The sequence below is a fragment of the Panicum virgatum genome, chromosome 5N (genome assembly GCF_016808335.1).
Source record: "Panicum virgatum strain AP13 chromosome 5N, P.virgatum_v5, whole genome shotgun sequence".
NCBI lineage: Eukaryota > Viridiplantae > Streptophyta > Magnoliopsida > Poales > Poaceae > Panicum > Panicum virgatum.
In genome coordinates this window covers 62737851-62757762 of record NC_053149.1, presented here as the reverse complement: position 1 = coordinate 62757762, position 19912 = coordinate 62737851, and the positions used below count along the sequence as shown (strand labels likewise).

The window sequence follows — 19912 nt, the reverse complement described above, 5'->3', positions numbered from 1 at the left end:
GGCAAAAATAAGGGGAAAAGTTGAAAAAATATTTAAGGCGCTCCTCCGATTTCCCAACTCCCCAGTAGCCAGGCGGGGGGCGCTCCGCGGTTTCACGCTGCCACGCAAGGTCAAATCTCAAATCTCAGCAGCAGCGCTGCCGCAGTACAATAATCGGGGTCGCCACCGACCCCTGAGCTCGAATCGCACTCCACTCCAGTCATCACTCCCGCACCGTACGCTTCGCTTTTGCCTGCCTACGCCAGCGCCACCGGCCGACGCCGTCGCTGAGTTCACCTGAGGCGCCGCGCCGCGGGCCGCGGGCCGACGAGGGAGACGAGCAGGACGGTGGTGGTAGCGCGGCGCGGCGCGGCGCGGCGCGGCGCGGCGCTGGTGGTGGTGGAGGAGAGGAGATGAAGGCCAAGGCCCTCCCCTTCATCGCCTTCGAGCACAAGCGGTTCGTTCCCGCCTCTCCCAGCCGCGAGCATCTCGGTGACGCGTTGGTTGGTCTACGCTGTTTCGGGGGATTTTCTTTTTCTCGCGGAGTTCCTGCTCGAGACTTCCGCTCGTGTTTTCGGAGATATTTTGGGATTTCGCGGGGATCTCGATCGAGGGCGAGATATTGCCGAATTTGGGCAATGCAGCGCCGAGATCTCCGCATTTCTGACGTGATGAATTACTTTTGTTTTCAAAATGTTTGAATTGTGGTCCTGTGATGCTTGCAGGATCTGAGGTGAAGCGAAACTGTCGATTATTTTTTCCATAATAGTACAAATGAATTGTTAAGCTAAATTTAGTGAGCGTGATGGGTTTTAGCAAATTGATTTGTCCCGGGTCTCTGATGAAGAGGACTGTACCTCATGGTTGCGGCATTGGCTATCACTAGTGCATTTCTGACTGACGCATTGGGTGGTGGTACAGGGACGCTTATGGTTTTGCTGTGCGGCCACAGCACCTGCAGCGGTACAGAGAGTATGCAAATATCTACAAGGTGGAAGAGCAGCCTCCCTGCCGATTCCTACATTTTGCACCATGTTATTTCATCTTGCTGAGTTGCATATATTGTGCTGTTGGCTCTGCAGGAGGAGGAAGAGGAGAGGTCCGAGAGATGGAAGAATTTTCTGGATCGGCAGGCTGAGGACGGAGAGTCATCCGGAGAGGACGTCAAGGTTGCACCTTCCAACGAGGATGATGGACCTCCTGGCAAGAATGCTGAGGATGCCAGGCCAGATGAGAAAGCATTGAGGCAGCAAAGACCACATAAGATCCAGATATGGTCTGAAATCAGGCCCTCTTTGGGCCACATTGAGGACATGATGAACTCACGTGTCAAGAAAAAGCAATTTTCTTCTGTTAAAGAGGGGTATACGGGGGATGAACTGCACCCTGATAATCCTGAAGAGAGCAAACCATCGGAGGATTCTGATGATGAGTTCTATGATGTAGAGAAGGTTGATCCTAGCCAAGAAGTGCCTTCAGCTGACATTTCCAATGCTGACTCAGGTACAAATAGAGGTGCAGACCAAGAAGACTATTATCCTTGGAAGGAAGAATTAGAATGTTTGGTCCGTGATGGGCTTCCAATGGCTCTGAGAGGAGAGGTATATATTGCATTTTTCTAGAACCAGAATTGATGCATTTTCTATTAAGATAACAAATCCTTTTGATTTGTGGAGACAGCTGTGGCAAGCTTTTATTGGTATTGGAGCTCGTCGGGTGAAAGGGTACTATGAGGGCCTCCTTGCAGCGGATGGTGAAAAAGGAGACAGCAAATGTTCTGATTCTCCGCCTAGGGAGTGTGATAATGGAAAACCAAAAGCATCTCAACCATTTTCTTCTGAAAAGTGGAAAGGGCAAATAGAGAAGGTATGTGGATCATTATGATTCTTTTTACTCTAAAAACGGAATGCATATTTCATTTGTTAATGTCATCTTTTACTTTGGAGCCTTTTAGGATTTGCCTAGAACATTTCCAGGGCATCCTGCACTAGATGAGGATGGTAGAAATGCATTAAGACGCTTGCTCACAGCTTATGCTAGACACAATCCATCAGTTGGTTACTGCCAGGTACATCTCTTGTTTAATGCTTATCATATTGTTTTTCATGTCAATGAATTCCATTAGCTTGTTGGGGCCTTAAGGGAGCCATTCCACCTCCCTGTGCAATGGTTGCACGGTCCCAGGCTGCCAAAGAAGCAAACCCTGGTGAACTTCCTGCCCTTGACAGGTTTAGGTGGGCTGCTGCTTAAAGCTAAAGGCGTCCTCCCCCCAGTCTAGGGTTTTTTATTTTATAATATAATCATCAAACATATGCACTGGCGACTCAATGCTAAAACTAGTCCTAAAATTAATGCAGGCAATGAACTTCTTTGCTGGTTTGTTACTTCTACTGATGCCTGAGGAGAATGCATTTTGGTAGGTTCTGTAGTACAACTACGATGTTTCATGTTATTTCAACTGAAATATTGATTACGTAATTGTACTCCTGAACTAAACTCCTTTTTGTGTGTTTTCATGGGGTCCACAGGGCATTGACAGGCATTATGGATGACTATTTTGATGGTTACTTTTCTGAAGAAATGATCGAATCTCAGGTATTATAAATTACCCTTTTCTTTATTATAATGCTTGCATGCTATTGGGTGGTTCACTGGTTTGACCTTCAATCTTCTTTGTTTATTTTACATTATCTTTACATTTTCTGCATTTTGGTTTCCCCATAGGTGGATCAGCTTGTTTTAGAGGAGTTAGTCCGAGAGAGATTCCCAAAACTAGGTGACTCATTCGTTCAATATTTTCATTATTTTACCATATCGCTTATTGATGTTAACAACACAAGTTTCACAAGAAAATTCATGTATTTTTTACAGTAAATCATCTTGATTACCTTGGTGTACAAGTTGCATGGGTTACTGGACCATGGTTCCTATCTATTTTCATGAACATGCTTCCCTGGGAAAGTGGTAAGCTTTGTTTTGTGCTTTTTGAAACATTTAGCCTTTTCTTTTTCAAAATGATATGTCCTCTGCTCTTGCAATATCTGGGTTTCTTGAGAATCACCATTCAAACTATGGGACCTTTTAAGAGATCACTAGTGCTATTGCAATACTGTCATGGTCGGGCGCACGTACACAAGGCGCAGACGGGCGCGAGATGTGCGCCGCGACACCGAACGTGCGGGAGGCGCGGTGAGCGCGCGCCAGGAGGGCGCTAGTGGCTAGTTAGGATGGCCACCGATAGTTGGTTTGTTAGATCCTAAATTAGAGGAGAGTCCGGTTGGGCCTTTGGCCATATAAGTGTGTAATCTGAACAATTGAGAATCAAGAAAGATATTATCTCCAACTTCCTCCAACTCTCTCTCTCTCTCTCTCACGTAAGCCTGCGGCTAGGGTTTATCCTCGCCGGAGAAGACGGGTCGAGGCTACGAACTCCGTAGCCGAGGTCCAGCTACCCAGGGGTTTGCGGCCCTTGACAACCTGGTATCACGATCCCGGCGATCCTCGCCTTCCCGCTCCAGCTCCCCACCGCCAGCCACCGCCGCTACACAGCCACCAGCAGCCGCCGCGCCGCCATCGCCTGCTGTCACCATGGGCGACAACTCGGGTGAAAGCGCTGACTTGAAGACCACCGTGGAGACCCTCGCCAACGCCGTCAAACTCCTGCAGACCACCGTGGGCTCCAACGCCAAGGCGATTGCCGCCCTCACGGCCAATCGTTCGTCGTCGTCCAGCAGCAAGCACGGCTCCGGAGAGCACCACAGCGATCGACCACCGCGGTTCCAGAAGATGGATTTTTCCTCGCTACGATGGGAAATTCGATCCGCTCATCTTCATCAACAGATGTGAGTCCTACTTCCATCAGCAGCGGATCATGGAGGAAGAGAAGGTATGGATGGCGTCCTACAATCTTGAGGACGGGGCGCAGATGTGGTACATCCAAGTCCAGGCGGACGAGGGCACACCGTCGTGGCGCAAGTTCAAGGAACTCCTCAACCTGCGGTACGGGCCGCCTTTGCGCGCCGCCCCCTCTTCGAGCTCGCAGATTGCCGCCACACAGGCACTGTGGCGGAGTACCAGGATCGCTTCCAAGCGCTCCTCCCGTGCGCCGGCCATCTCGACGAGGCGCAGCGCGTCCAGCTGTTCACGGGCGGCCTCTGTCCTCCGCTCAGCCTCGACGTCCAAGTCCACAACCCGCAGTCCCTGGCGGCTGCCATGAGCCTGGCGCGGCAACTGGAGCTGCGCGAGCAGTACACGCCGGCACCCACCAAGCCAGCGGGCCGCGGCCTACTTCCAGAGCCAACTTCCTGTCCCGCCCCGCAGGCTCCCACCCTCGACAAGGACAGGACCACGGCCACGGTGGAAGGCCGTCCGGTCAAGCGGCTGTCCTAGGCGGAGCACGACGAGCGCCGCCGACTTGGCCTTTGTTATAACTGTGACGAGAAGTACACCCGGGGACATAACCGGGTCTGCAAGCGCCTCTTCTACATCCACGGCGTGGATCTCGGCGACGACGACGACACGGGGGACACCTCGGAACCGGCTGAGGAGACGCCGGTCTTCTCCCTACACGTGGTCACCGGCGTGCCCGTCTGCAACACGGTGAAGCTCAAGGTGGACCTGGGCGCCACTTCAGTGATCGCGCTCGTCGACACCAGCTCGAGCCACAGCTTCATTGGCGAGGCTGCAGCACTGCCCACAGGGTGGCCCATCCAGCCCCTGCCCTGGCTCACGGCAACGGTGGCAAATGGCGAGAAGGTCTCGTGTCCGGGCGTCCTCCGACAAGCACCGCTCACCATCGCCGGCAAGGAGTTCCGCGTCGATCTCTTCGTGATGCCCCTCGCCGGGTATGATGTCGTCCTTGGCACGGAGTGGATGGCTACCTTGGGACCCATCGTCTAGGATTTCGCGGCCCGGACCATGACGTTCTAGCAGGACGGGCGCGGCATCTGTTAGCGCGGTGTACCCCCGCCGACCGCACCGGGTGTCCACGTTACCTCGGCCGGCGACTCCCTCCTCGACGGGCTGCTGGACTCGTTCGCCGACGTCTTCGCCGAGCCCAAGGGACTCCCTCCAGTGCGCGCGCGTGACCACCATATCGTCCTCAAGCCTGGCGCAGCACCTATGGCGGTCCGGCCGTACCGGTACCTGGCGGCCCACAAGGACGAGCTGGAGCGGCAGTGCGCCTCCATAATGGAGCAAGGCATCGTCCGTCGCAGCGCCTCCGCGTTCTCCTCCCCGGTCATCCTCGTCATGAAGCTGGATGGGTCGTGGCGTTTCTGCGTGGACTACCGCGCACTGAACGCGCTCACGGTCAAGGACGCGTTCCCGATCCCCGTCGTCGATGAGCTGCTGGACGAGCTCCACGGCGCGCGATTCTTCACCAAGCTGGACCTGCGCTCGGGGTACCACCAGGTGCACATGAGGCCGGAGGACATCCACAAGACGGCGTTCCGCACTCACGACGGCCTCTACGAGTTCTTAGTGATGCCGTTCGGGCTGTGCAACGCCCCGGCAACTTTCCAGGCCCTCATGAATGATGTACTTCGCCCTTTCCTTCGTCGCTTTGTGCTGGTTTTCTTTGACGACATTTTGATATATAGCGAGACGTGGGCGGATCATCTTCGTCATCTACGCGCCGTCCTCTCCAAGCTGCGCCAGCACAGACTCTTCGTCAAGCGCTCCAAGTGCGCGTTCGACGTCACCTCCGTGTCCTACCTTGGCCACATCATCTCGAAGGCAGGCGTCGCCATGGACCCGACCAAGGTGCAGGCCATCCACGACTGGCCGGTGCCTCACTCGGCGCGAGCGGTGTGTGGGTTCCTTGGCTTGGCGGGCTACTACCGCAAGTTCGTCCACAACTACGGCTCCGTCGCGGCTCCGTTGACAGCCCTGCTCAAGAAGGACGGGTTCTCTTGGGGCAACGAGGCGGCCGCGGCCTTCAACGCGCTCAAGACTGCGGTGACCACAACACCCATATTGGCGATGCCGGACTTCGCCAAGACATTCGTCGTCGAATGCGATGCCTCGTCCCACGGCTTCGGCGCGGTGCTGATTCAGGAGGGCCATCCCATCGCCTTTTTCAGCCATCCGTAGCACCCCGTCACCGAGCCCTTGCCGCGTACGAAAGGGAGCTCATCGGCTTGGTGCATGCCGTGCGCCACTGGAGGCCATACCTTTGGGGCCGCCGCTTCCTCGTCAAGACGGACCACTACAGTCTCGAGTACTTGCTGGATCAGAGGCTGGCGACTATCCCCCAACATCATTGGGTGGGGAAGCTGCTGGGTTCGATTTCTCCGTCGAGTACAAGCCGGGAGCGGCTAACGCGGTGGCCGACGCGCTGTCCCGCCGGGACACTGAGGAGGGGGCGTTGCTGGCTATATCGACGCCCCGTTTCGACTTCATAGCTCGTCTTCGTCAGGCGCAGCTTTCCGACCCGGCCCTCGTCGCACTCTGGGACGACATCGGCGCAGGCTCCCGCGGGGCGCCCTGGTCCATCGTCGACGGCATGGTCCAGTTCGCGGGACGGCTGTACATTCCCTCGGCTTCTTCCCAGCTGCAGGAGATCATGGTGGCGGTACATGCGGATGGCCACGAGGGGGTTCAGCGCACACTTCACCGGCTGCGGCGCGACTTTTATTTTCCTAACATGAAGCAGCTCGTGCAAGATATGGTGCGTGGGTGCGCGGTCTGCCAGAGGTACAAATAAGAACACTTGCACCCAGCGGGTCTTCTTCTTCCTCTGCCGGTACCGCAAGGAGTCTGGACAGACATCGCCCTCAACTTCATCGAAGCTCTACCCCACGTCCGAGGCAAGTCCGTCATCCTTACCGTGGTGGACAGGTTCAGCAAGTACTGTCATTTTATTCCCTTGGCGCATCCGTACTCCGCCGAGTCCGTCGCTCAAGCCTTCTTCGCCGACATTGTACGCCTACACGGGGTGCCTCAGTCCATGGTGTCGGATCGTGACCCCGTCTTCACCTCGACGTTCTGGCACGAGCTCATGCGCTTGATGGGGACTAAGCTGCACATGACGACGGCGTTCCATCCACAGTCGGATGGGCAATCGGAGGCGGCCAACCGCGTCATCATCATGTACTTGCGCTGTCTCACAGGTGACAGACCTCGCCAATGGCTGCGCTGGTTACCTTGGGTGGAGTTTGTCTTCAACACCACCTACCAGACATCGCTGCGGGACACTCCGTTTCGCGTGGTGTATGGCCATGATCCGCCATCCATCCGGTCTTACGAGCCGGGGGACACCAGGGTGGCTGCAGTCGCCAAGAGTATGGAGGAGCGCGAAGAGTTTCTGGCCGATGTCCGTTACCGGCTGGAACAGGCGCAGGCAACGCAGAAGCTGCACTACGACAAGCTGCACTGCCATGTGGAGTACAAGGTGGGCGATTGGGCGCTTCTCCGACTACGGCAGCGCGCGGCGTCATCTCTTCCCCAGGCGGTTTCCGGCAAGCTCAAGCCGCGTTTTTTCGGGCCGTACCGCGTCACCGAGCTGATCAACGACGTCGCCGTCCGCCTCGCGTTGCCGGCCCGAGCACGCATCCATGACGTGTTCCACGTGGGACTCCTCAAGAAGTTCCATGGGCCGGCCCGAGATGCTCCACCGGCCCTTCCTCCGCTTCATCATGGTGCGGTCGTCCCGGAACCGGAGCGCGCCGTGCGTACCCGCCTAGCTCGCGGTGTGCGCCAGGTCTTGGTGCAATGGAAGGGTGAGTTTGCGGCTTCAGCTACATGGGAGGATGTCGAGCCTTTCCGCGCCAAGTATCCGGAGTTCCAGCTCGTCCCTCGAGCTGCTCCTCGACGAGGGGAGAGATGTCATGGTCGGGCGCACGTACACAAGGCGCAGGCGGGCGCGAGATGTGCGCCACGACACCGAACGCGTGGGAGGCGCAGGGAGCGCGCTAGTGGCTAGTTAGGAAGGCCACCGATAGTTGGTTTGTTAGATCCTAAATTAGAGGAGAGTCCGGTTGGGCCTTTGGCCATATAAGTGTGTAATTTGAACAATTGAGAATCAAGAAAGATATTATCTCCAACTTCCTCCAACTCTCTCTCTCAGGTAAGCCTGCGGCTAGGGTTTATCCTCGCCGGAGAAGACAGGTCGAGGCTACGAACTCCGTAGCCGAGGTCCAGCTACCCAGGGGTTTGAGGCCCTTGACAAATACTGTCACAATGTCACATTCTACCCTCATTAGTTGTAGTGTTCCATCAAATATGTGTGTGTAAGGTATACCACCAACTTTTTCCTAGATTTGGTGTCTTCTTGATTTGTGCCACTAAGCTTGAACTAACATTCTGTATTTAGAGTATATTATGAGTTTACTATTATCTTCTCTATAATCATGCTAACCATTTTGTTACTATTTAAAACTTTCAGTTCTTCGTGTTTGGGATGTGCTTCTCTTTGAGGGAAACCGTGTGATGCTCTTCCGGACAGCCCTTGCACTGATGGAGTTGTATGGTACTGGGGTCCCTCTTTTGATTTATTGACGCCAAAGCTGACCAATATCTCGGAAGTTAGGTCATAGATGGAGGCTTATTAGTTATTACCAATGTTAATTGCAGGTCCTGCACTTGTGACAACAAAAGATGCTGGGGATGCTGTAACCCTTTTGCAATCTTTAGCTGGCTCTACTTTCGATAGTAGCCAGCTTGTTTTAACAGCTTGCATGGGATATCAAGCTGTAGGTGAAGCCAGGCTGCAAGAACTGAGGAATAAACACCGTCCATCTGTTATCTCTTCAATGGAACAGAGAGCAAGAGGCCTTCGTGCCTGGAGGGACACCAACAGTCTTGCATCTAAACTATATAATTTCAAACGTGACACTGAACCCTTGGTGTCATTATCTGAAGAACAGTCAAATGACTCGACAGATGGCGATAATAACCAAGAAACCAGTTCTGGTAACATGAATGATATGTATCTTGGTCTCACTGTAAACTCTGAGATCGATTCTTTGCCTGATCCTAAAGACCAGGTATCCTTCTCATTATACTAAACTTTTTTTTTCTTCTCCAAATTGTAAAGCTGTATTTCCACGGAACTTAAGCGACAGACTAATAAAACATTTCCATTAGTTAGGTTATTCGTTGTTCCGTCTATTTATGCGGAAGTTTATATGGTGCCATGCACACTTAGCCTTTGAGAAAGCTGTTCACAATTTACATCCATCCTTGTTTTTTGGATATCTTATCTGAATGATAAGATGGTTGGTCAGAAAAGTAATAGACGTTACATTTCACTTTTGTTAGAGCAAACTGCTCTTTTATGAAGTAGGTGACTTAACTATTCCTGAAAGAAAATTGAATGGCATCCAGTAGTTTACATATCCAACTAGGACTACTGTTTGTAATCTTATAGTCTATCCTGCATTTTCTTAATATGACAATTTATGCAAATGCATCTGGGCATTACTGCAAAGCGATAGAACTCCTGGCCCAATTAATGTAGTTCTTATAGTTAGCATGCTACCAGGCACCATATCCCTGGGCAATTATAGTTAGAGGTTATGTACTGTGTGAGCATTTTGTAGCAATTTTTGCAACCTTTATACTATCATTGTAAAGAAATCTGTAGATCAGTCTTGGTTCCCTGTCTATTTTCCTTGAACTTATACTTAAATAGTAATTTTTTCCTTAAAAATGTAAGAATTTGTATTTGGTTGTATTTTCTCAGGTGGTCTGGCTGAAGGGAGAATTGTGCCAATTGCTAGAGGAGAGAAGATCAGCTGTTCTGAGGTTAGTTTCAAATATTCAAGACTCTGACCTTTAGGTTGCTTGAGTCATTTCCTGACCATAAAACATGAACAAACACTACATGCACCATTTTAAGTAATTAGTTTTAGAACTTGGTCAATCAGTGATGGTTCCTGTCATATCATATTTACCACTGGCTAGCTGCACGTCATTGTTCCGTAGCTAAACCTTGTTTTTTTTTCTCACTGCCATCACCATGCTCTAGTAGCCCACTAGTGAGAGCTCATCTAGATGTGTTGAAAACAAGCTTTTTGGTCTACATATGTGCGAAAGTTAGTCAGGTTTGATGATTTTTTCAGTCAAAATTAGTTGAGCTTACATGTTTGTTTTTCTTTATCGAACACATGGGAGATCCGTGTATCTTTGTATTAGAGAGAAGCTTACATGCTTATCATGGATAGTGTTATCGTAAAATACTTTAGTCATGGATGTACTCAAAATCATCAGAACTTGATACTATAACTCTAGTTGTGCCGGTTTGTCTCCTGAAGGGGTAAGAAAATGGTCCTTGCATATCGTTTACTTGCAACCTTGGGTCCACATGGCCACTATTTCATGGGTTAACAGGAGAGGGGGACGAAGAAGATGGGCATATTATGTTCCTTTGAAGGTAAATAGGGAAGGTTTTGTGATACTGTGCTTGGGAAATAAGTTGATCACTCAATGTTGTGCTCAAAATATTTTTGCCAGAAGTCCTTGTTCTCTAGTTGAGTAGGCTACATCATCTGCTTTACAAAATGGTCTTGATCATCACTGGTTTGCAAGCCAGAAATATAGGCTGCATCTGTGGTTCCATTAATATCAATATTTCAGTAACTAAAGAGTAAAATATACTAGGGATTCATGGACAAGGTCACTTTATTGGCGCAGAAAAGGTGGATGTGTATGCTCTTCCTCATTATCAGGATCTGTTTATGTTTTTTTTTAATAATTTAGAGTGGAAAATGCAATCCTTTCTATGCGGTGGTACAGAAAGAGGCATAGCTATATCTCCTACAGTGCCTGCCCCATTTAGTGTGCCCTGCATTTTACAAGAGTTAGTCTCTTTGGTCAGTACTCACTAGGATTAAACATGAGTGCTTACTTGCTTGCAGATTGAATTAACTTTTGTTAATTATTATCTTTATCTAGGGCTGATGAATTAGAGACAGCACTGATGGAAATGGTTAAGCAAGATAACAGACGTGAACTTAGTGCAAAGGTAACCACAAAAGATGTTTTTTCATCTCTGTTTGACTGTTTGTTGATTTTTCTTTTTGAGACCATGTTTGTTGAATTTGTTGGGATCTTGCATGGTAAACCTGAAGTTTGCAAAATAGTGTCATATCTTTTTCGCAGCCAATTTATCTGTTAGAATATCCTGTTTAATTAACAGTTATTAGTAAAGTAGCTAACCTTTCTAGACGAAAATTTCTTGTTTCCTTGGAATATAATTGTTTCTATATTTGTCTGTCAATTCCTAGGTCGAGCAGTTGGAACAAGAGTTATCAGAGCTAAGGCAAGCTCTTTCAGACAAGCAGGAACAGGAGCGAGCAATGCTTCAGGTTCAATTCTTATCCATATGCTGCTCCAAACCTTGTTACCGCTATGTCATATGCAGCTACCCACCAACTAGGTCAATTGCAGGTCCTAATGCGTGTGGAACAAGAACAGAAAGTCACAGAGGATGCCCGCATCTGCGCTGAGCAAGATGCTGCTTCTCAGAAATATGCTGTGCATGTTCTCCAGGTTAATTCAGTTTGAGCTAGAATCCATGCTGTTGTGTTTGCATGCATTATATGTCTTGATCTGTCTGTCATGTTTGCTTGTGTGACAACTGGTCTTTTTTTTTTGTATAGCAACTGGAAGACAGCTTTGAATTTATAATAGTATTCACAATACCTTGCTTTTTCCTGCTCCTGAAAAAACTGTTCCTACTGGATTTGTTGATATTTATATGAAGCTATGTGTTGCAGTACACATGCTCTGATACCTAGGTTCCTTTAAAAAGCTACAATGGCCTTTACAATAAATGGTTTTTCCTGCTCTAAAGAATAAAGCAAGTCAATGTTCTTTGTTCAGCTTATGATTTGCTGCTTGTGTATGGTTATGTATACAGGAGAAGTACGAGGAAGCTATGGCTTCACTTGAACAAATGGAGAACAGAGCAGTTATGGCAGAAACAATGCTAGAGGCAACACTTCAGTACCAATCTGGTCAGCAGAAAGCACAGCTGCCGTCTCCTTCTCCTTCTCCAAGGTACCATTGACCAGATTGGTACTCATAATGACCAATTTGATGAACTTGTCCATTCCTTTTTTTCAATAAGAATTTTTTCCCCCAAATGCAAGTAGATGTGATTGGACCTACTAATGTTTCCTTGTGAAATGTTCCACTCATTTGCTGTTGTGGTTCTCCACTGCTAACTTGACACTGCTGCTTAATTTTTCATTCCTTGAAGAACCCCAACACGAGATGGATCACCTGGTCAAGCGAACCAAGATTCATCACAGGAGTTCCAGCCTAGAAGAATAAGTTTGCTTGCTCCATTTTCTCAGGGCTGGCGAGACAAGAACAAGGTACTGTCTTTTGGTTGGTGGATTACACTGGATATTAGATAATCCTTTTATCTCAGTGCAGTATCACACTTATACTAGTAAATTATTTACTCAAACTCCTAAGTTTGGGACATCAAGATCTCACTCCTGTGACAGTTTTTTTTCTTCCTTTTTTCTGAAAAGATGTCAGGAACTCTGCATTGCATTAATTAGAAGAAAGGATTTGCGACATACTACCTCTGTCCTGAATTACAATCCGTTTTGGCTTTTCTAGATACATATATTTTGCTATGCATCTAGATGTACACTGTCGGGATACATAGCAAAAACTATGTATCCAAAAAAGCTAAAACGAATTGTAAATTGGGACTGAGGGAGTAAAATACAAACAGTAACATTGCTAACTAAAGCAAGGATAACGACACTAGAAAAAACTACTAAGGGATTAATAAAACTAAACACAATACACAATAACCGTCCAGAACAGCAACATAAGCTAATCTGAGAGTAGAAAAACTCTTTGCCTGTTCCCCACATGCTCGTTCATATGAAACAAATCCTGATCCGTGACAGGGCATTTTCGTTAGTTTAGGAATGGTATAGGCATGTGGGGAACATGCAGAAAGTGTAGGTGTCACTAGAAAACCTGATTTTGGAAATTTTGCTCAAGCACATGTAGGTGTCAGAAAATGTTAGTGTAAGAACGGTATAGGCAGCTTGTGTCTTTAAATTGCTGTGAGGAGGTAATAGTGTGATAAGGTACTAAAGTTTTGTGTGTCTATCACTCTATTGTCAGACTGATCTCCCAGTTGACTGCAAAAGGAGCAAAACATTCCACTGTCTTGTTTCTAGAATTTGTGAGCCCAATAGTGTTGTACCTGAAAGATGCTGTGAGTGTCATATCTTCCTGTCATTAAGAATGTCGTTCAGAAAGATAGAACTTGCCATGAGTTGTCTTGCTGCTTGCAATCTAAAAAAATTCTGTATGCTATAAGATAACTTAAATTGTAGTTTTTATAAGTTCAGACTACTATTATACTGAAGTTCTTCCAAACTGATTCAACCTGCTATTGACCGTGGTGAATATAAGTTCGGACTGCTACACCGGAGTCCTTCCTACCTCCTGGTAAACATTTTAGAGGGGTTGGATTCTGCCATATTCTGGAGAAAGGCCTTTATTTCTTGTCACTTTCCTTCAAGATTCTTGGAGTGTTCTTATATATTTTCATTTGTCACATATAAGCTTTAGGTTGTTACGTTCCTGGCTGGTCGGGCTGGACGGAGCAGCGTTGGACGGAGGAACGTGGCGCAGGTTGTAGCTGTGGTGGGTGGAAGGTCGAGGTCTGGGACCCCGGCGAGTCGGCGCCGTCTGCGACGTCGCCGGATAACTGGGAGAAAGAGACGGGGAAACAGAGAATAGGCTGGGAAGCTAGATGTATCTCATTAACTGCCCAATCCCATCTGATACAATGTGATCTTATATAAGATTATCTCTAGGAAAGCAAATATAACTAAGCAACAAGAAAGTACACAACCAATCTCCTAAATCTTCTCTAACCGAAACGTCCATATCCATCCGTTGAACTTGCAGCCGGATTGTAGACCGTCTGGGACTCCTTTAGCCACGTTTGTTGCCGGACTCCTGCGGCACGACCATCTTGTTGCGGCGCTGGTAGGTCTTGCCGGTCATAACATCTCTCCCCCCCTGGAGCAACAGCTCGTCCTCGAGCTGGTAATCAGGGTATAGTCGCTTGAAATCGTCCAATGCCACCCAAGCGGCTGACGAAGCATCCTGATCAACCCATTGCACTAACACTTCATAACGACCACGGGCAAGCCTACCTCGGAGAACCTTGGCTGGCTGAGGGCAGACACGCCCATGCTGTACCGGGGGCAAAGGAGCTGGCGCCACAGGAGGAGTTCCGTGAAAGGGCTTGAGTAATCCAACATGGAAAACATTATGCAAGCGTGCTCCCGCTGGCAAGTTCAAGCGATAAGCCACCTCGCCAATCTTTTCTGCCACTTGATACGGCCCAAAATATCGTGGACCGAGTTTGCCACGACCCTTCACAGCGAGAGAAGCCATCGGCCGATGGAGCAAACGAAGCCAAACCCACTGGCCGACTTCAAAGGATAACTCTCTATGTTTCTTGTCATACTGCACTTTAGCATACTGCTGTGCCTGCTCAAGACGATCACGAATTTCAGCAATGAATTCATCTCTCTCAAGTAGCTGTTGCTCAACCGCCGGCAAGCGGGCTTCACCCTGTTCATAAGCACGCAGCGCAGGGGGATCACGACCATAAACCACCTTAAAAGGCGAAGTCTTTAGTGATGCTTGATAAGAAGAGTTATAGCAAAACTCTGCCCAAGGGAGCCAGCGAACCCACTGCCTAGGCCGATCTCCTGTCAAACAGCGCAAATACATAGCTATGATTTTGTTAGTAGCCTCTGATTGTCCATCCGACTGAGGATGAAAAGCAGAAGTGAACTGCAAACGGACACCAGTAAGATTGAATAACTCCTTCCAAAAATCACTTGTGAAAACTGGGTCCCGATCGCTCACAATAGTTGCCGGCAGCCCGTGTAGGCGAACAATCTCCTGAAAGAAGGCCTTTGCCACTGATGCAGCCGTGTAAGGATGTCCCAAAGGAATAAAGTGTGCATACTTAGAAAAACGATCCACCACTGTCAAAATAACTGTCTTGCCATTTACCCGAGGAAGAGCTTCAATGAAATCCATGGCAATGTCAGACCAAACTGTTGATGGAATGTCTAGCGGTTGTAATAACCCACCCGGCCTTAGATGTTCTGTCTTATTTCGCTGACAAGTCTCACAGTTCCGCACATACTCCCGCACCAAACGACGATCCCCCAGAATGTGAAAGTCAGAACGGAGGCGGTGGAGAGTTTTCTGGATACCCTCATGCCCCAGACCATGAGCAAACTCCAGCAAGGAAGGAACAACATCATATGAGGCCGGAACAAACACCTTGCCATTCTTGAGCAGCAACTGATCCACCATTGACCATCCGTCTATACTTTCCTGGGCCTTATTCCTGTACTCCCGTAGGGACTTATCTGCCTCCAGCAATTGCCTGAGTGTATCAAAGAAAGAGAAAACTGGGACGGATAGAGCATTGCATACCGCAGAATCTTCCTCCTCGCGACGAGAGAGAGCATCAGCCACAATATTTGAAACCCCAGGTTTAAACTCCACACGGAAGTCATATCCCAATAATTTAGTGGCCCAGTGATGTTGTGGAATTGTTGAAAGGCGTTGATCGAGCAAGTATTTCAGGCTTTGATGATCTGTACGGACGACGAATTCTCGGCCCCACAAATAAGGCCGCCAGTGCTTGACTGCTTGTACTAACCCAATGAGTTCACGCTCGTATGCGGCCAGCTTGGCATGTCGAGGCGCGATGGCGCGACTGAAGAAAGCAATAGCCCCCGTTCCTTGATGGAGCACAGCACCGAAACCTGACCCAGAGGCATCACATTCAACAATGAAAGGAGAACTAAAATCTGGGAGGTGTAGGACTGGAGCACTGGATAGTGCTTTCTGTAGGGCGCTGAAAGCTGCAGCGGCTTCCTCGGTCCAACGAAACCCCTCTTTCTTCAGCAGTTTGGTGAGAGGTGCAGCTATCAGCCCGTAGTCCTTGATGAAGCGGCGATAATACCCGGCCAAGCCAAGAAATCCCCGAACAGCACGCACTGACTTGGGCTGCGGCCATGACAAGATAGCTTGCACTTTGCTTGCATCCATGGCCACTCCCTGTGCCGAGATAACATGGCCAAGGTAGCCCACTGATGTTTCCCCAAAGGAACACTTAGACTTCTTTAGAAAGAGCTGGTGTTGCTGTAAAGCCTCAAATACCGCCTGAAGATGCAGCAGGTGCTCAGACCACGATTTGCTATATATCAAGATGTCATCAAAAAATACCAACACAAACCGTCTGAGAAACGGCTTCAAAACTGAATTCATCAAAGCTTGGAAAGTCGCTGGTGCATTTGTTAGGCCGAAAGGCATCACCAAAAATTCAAATAGGCCCTGATGAGTGCGAAAAGCCGTCTTTTCCACATCTTGAAAGCACATGCGCACTTGATAGTACCCTGAACGGAGATCCAACTTGGTGAAGAACCGTGCACCACGCAGCTCGTCAAGTAGTTCTTCTACAACTGGAATGGGAAATTTGTCTTTGATGGTAGCAGCGTTAAGAGCCCGGTAATCAATACAAAGGCGCCAGGAACCATCCGGTTTCTTTACAAGTAACGCAGGAGAAGAGAAAGCTGATGAGCTGGCTCGAATAATGCCTTGGAGAAGGAGTTCTGCACACTGTCTCTCAAGCTCATCCTTCTGAAGATGAGCGTACCTGTAGGGCCTGACTGCAACTGCTTCTGTACCCGGTTTAAGGCGAATCCGATGCTCAATGGCTCGCTGCGGGGGCATGCCGTGGGGTTCTTTGAAAAGGCCGTCGAAAGACTGAAGCAGTTCCGGCAGTAGGGTGCCCGGTGGCGTCTCCAAGGATCGAAGGACATGGCCGGACGGCCGTTCAATGCCGCACCACTGGATTCTCTTGTCTGCTACCCGGAACGTAAAGGTCTGCTCTTGGAAATTCCATTGAATGTCCCCTAATTGACTCATCCAGCTGACTCCTATCACCATATCAAGGGAGCCCATAGGCAGTGCGTGTGAGTCAAACCAAAAATAATCACCGCCAACCTTGCCACGCACCTCAGCTAGGCGTCCCGGGCTACGGACGTGATCACCGTTTCCCACTGTAACATTCAGAGCTTCACTGGTGTCCAGAGGGATACCCAATTCCTGGACAACACGGGTATTGATGAAGTTCTTTGACGAGCCGGAGTCAAGGAGAGCCGTGAGCCGGCGGCCTCCAAGGAATACCCAAATCTTCATCGTTGGAGCTTCTCTGGTTTGGATGCCCATGAGGGCGTGCAGGGAGATGCTTGGTGGCTTTTCGCTCTCGGCGCGAGAGGCCAGAGGCGTGTGGAGGAAGTGTAGTTCAGGATCTCCAATGTCCTCCGTGGGCTCGTCGTCATCGGTGCCGTCCGGAACGATCTCGATCACTGCAAGTTGCTTGCAGCGGTGTCCAGCGACATATTTCTCGGGGCAATTGTAACATAGCCCCTCTGCGCGGCGCTGGGCCATCTCAGCGACCGTGAGCTGACGGCGAGGGAGCGACGCTGCACGTGGTGCTCCTGCTGGGCGGCCGGCAGCCGATTGAGAGGCCGGAGCCGGCCCAGCGTACACCCCGGCCGGCTGGCCGCCAGGAGCTGCGAGTTGCCCGCCCGGACGGAATGGCGCGCGACCACTCTGCCGCTGCGACGCCGGCTCCAGGGCCAGCCGTTGCTCGAAGGCCCGAGCGTAACGGATGGCGTCGTCCAGTGTCGCCGGAGATTGTATGGCCACGTCTGTCCGCAAAGGATTGACGAGGCCCGCGATGAAGAGTTGAACTTGCTGGCGTTCCGAGAGTTCCACCTCACGACAGGCGAGCGCGACGAACTGCTTTGCATAATCCTCAACCGTGCCAGTTCTGCGCAAGAGAGAGATCTCGCCTAGGGGTGACTCTGTGATGGCCGGCCCAAATCGGCGATGTACCAGTTGACAAAAGCGCCGCCAATCCGGTTCGCCCTGTGTTGTTTCAAGCCGGTAGTACCAAAGCTGTGCTGCATCAGTCATGTGCAGCGAGGCCATCCAAACCTTCCTGTGCTCCGGGGTGTTGTGGCCTCTAAAGTACAGGTCACAACGATTGATCCATGGCAGCGGATCACCAGTTCCATCATAAGACGGGAACACCATCTTGGGCTTGAGGAAGGCCTGTTCGTCCTCCACCGGATCCACTCGCGCAGCCCCATATCTTGTTTGCACTGGTGGTGGTCTTGGGAACGGCGGCGGCGGCGGCGGTGGCGGCGGCGGTTGCCGCGGCCTCGGTCCAAGTACTCCATCATCCTCCGCAGGCTTCTGAGTGTTGCTCGAGCCGGACGAGCGATCGCCGACTTCCAAGCGCTTAACTGCGACGGTGACGGACTTGAGATGATCGCCCGCTTCCTTCATGGTTTGCTGCAGCGACTCCACAGAAGTCGGCAGTGCCACCAAGGAGGCGACGCTAGGGACCAAGGGCTCCAGGGCGGACACCGTGGTGTTCATCTTCTCCATGAGAGTCTTGAGATCCTCAATCGACTGTTGAAGAGCATCCATGGTGATCGAGGTACCTGAGCAATCTGATACCAGATTGTTACGTTCCTGGCTGGTCGGGCTGGACGGAGCAGCGTTGGACGGAGGAACGTGGCGCAGGTTGTAGCTGTGGTGGGTGGAAGGTCGAGGTCTGGGACCCCGGCGAGTCGGCGCCGTCTGCGACGTCGCCGGATAACTGGGAGAAAGAGACGGGGAAACAGAGAATAGGCTGGGAAGCTAGATGTATCTCATTAACTGCCCAATCCCATCTGATACAATGTGATCTTATATAAGATTATCTCTAGGAAAGCAAATATAACTAAGCAACAAGAAAGTACACAACCAATCTCCTAAATCTTCTCTAACCGAAACGTCCATATCCATCCGTTGAACTTGCAGCCGGATTGTAGACCGTCTGGGACTCCTTTAGCCACGTTTGTTGCCGGACTCCTGCGGCACGACCATCTTGTTGCGGCGCTGGTAGGTCTTGCCGGTCATAACATAGGTTTTACTTTGTCTATGATAATTGGACTTTTGCTGTACAAGAACTGTCATACTTTGCCTGATTTGAAGTTATTTGTACTGTACCCTGCCTTGGTTCTTCACAGGGCAAGCAGAACGGCACTGATGAGTCAACAAATGGCAAGCTGAATAATAACACTGGAAGGGTTGAAACACCCAAGAAGGACGATGAAAAGCAGGGTGACTCACCTAAAGAGGATGAACAAAGAATAGAAACACCCAAAAGAGAGAGCGAGCCCAGATCAGAGATGCCCAAGATGGATGGCGATATACTAAGTGTGGAGAGAAGCATAAAAGATTTGGACCGGCAGGAAGATCAGCTGGAGGAAATAAAATTGGATTGACGTCCTCTGACTGGTCTGCACCAATGTTGCTAAGTCACAACATAAGTTGCCATTTTTTAAATTATGTATTGGTGTATTTAGTTTCCCCCACTCTTGCCCTTCTTTTAGGTTTATAGATTCTTTGGACTGTAACTTGAGAGGGGAGAGAATGAATAAGTTATTTTTTGCCTGTTAATTTTGTCGATTGGCTGTAAGTTATCCATACACGTGAAAAAAAACGCACCAAATAGAAGGTAAATTACAAAGCAGTTCATGGAACATATTGCTCTCGGCTGTAAACACGGAAAGAGTACCGTTGTTGTGGTGACTTTCTGGTTGCCTTTATCAGTTTGTTGGCTACTGCATCTGCACTGATGTACAAAGATCGGGGCTCTGCCTGTCTGTCTTACATGACTGGTAATGTTCTCACTTCTTCCCATCTATTTTTCCATTCGGTACAGGCAGGCAACTGCGTGGTTCTACGTAAAGCACAGCCTGCTGATGCCATGGAAACAATGGTTGCCGCACGAGCCAATTGCAAGCGTTTGCTTTACTCCGCTTTGCTTCCTTTTAAAAGCACAAGGGCA

The 19912-nt window shown here is 49.8% G+C and overlaps 1 protein-coding gene across 2 annotated transcripts; it reads left to right on the top strand.

The window, feature by feature from the left end:
• The first annotated feature begins 74 nt into the window (after positions 1–74).
• LOC120671879 (TBC1 domain family member 8B-like) lies at positions 75–19606 on the top strand. Of its 2 annotated transcripts, none has more exons than XM_039952139.1 (18): positions 75–436; positions 901–970; positions 1062–1580; positions 1660–1845; positions 1934–2047; positions 2337–2395; positions 2508–2574; positions 2704–2755; positions 2851–2943; positions 8366–8449; positions 8554–8966; positions 9665–9726; positions 10876–10945; positions 11208–11288; positions 11371–11472; positions 11843–11982; positions 12185–12302; positions 19089–19606. In XM_039952139.1, exons 1-18 carry the CDS (start codon positions 393–395, stop codon positions 19344–19346), a joined length of 2532 nt encoding a protein of 843 aa, XP_039808073.1. In that variant the 5' UTR covers positions 75–392; the 3' UTR covers positions 19347–19606. The 2 variants fall into 2 exon arrangements, with proteins under 2 accessions (XP_039808073.1, XP_039808074.1); XM_039952140.1 differs by lacking the exon at positions 19089–19606 and adding an exon at positions 13873–14702 and having other exon boundaries at positions 187–436.
• The last annotated feature ends 306 nt before the right edge of the window (positions 19607–19912 follow it).

Coding starts and splice junctions, on each gene's coding strand:
- LOC120671879 (XM_039952139.1), top strand. CDS start 393: ATGAAGGCCAAGGCCCTCCCCTTCATCGCCTTCGAGCACAAGCG. Junction 2,756..2,850: donor AGAGAGATTCCCAAAACTAG/GTGACTCATTCG, acceptor TATTTTTTACAG/TAAATCATCTTGATTACCTT. Junction 9,727..10,875: donor AGAAGATCAGCTGTTCTGAG/GTTAGTTTCAAA, acceptor ATCTTTATCTAG/GGCTGATGAATTAGAGACAG.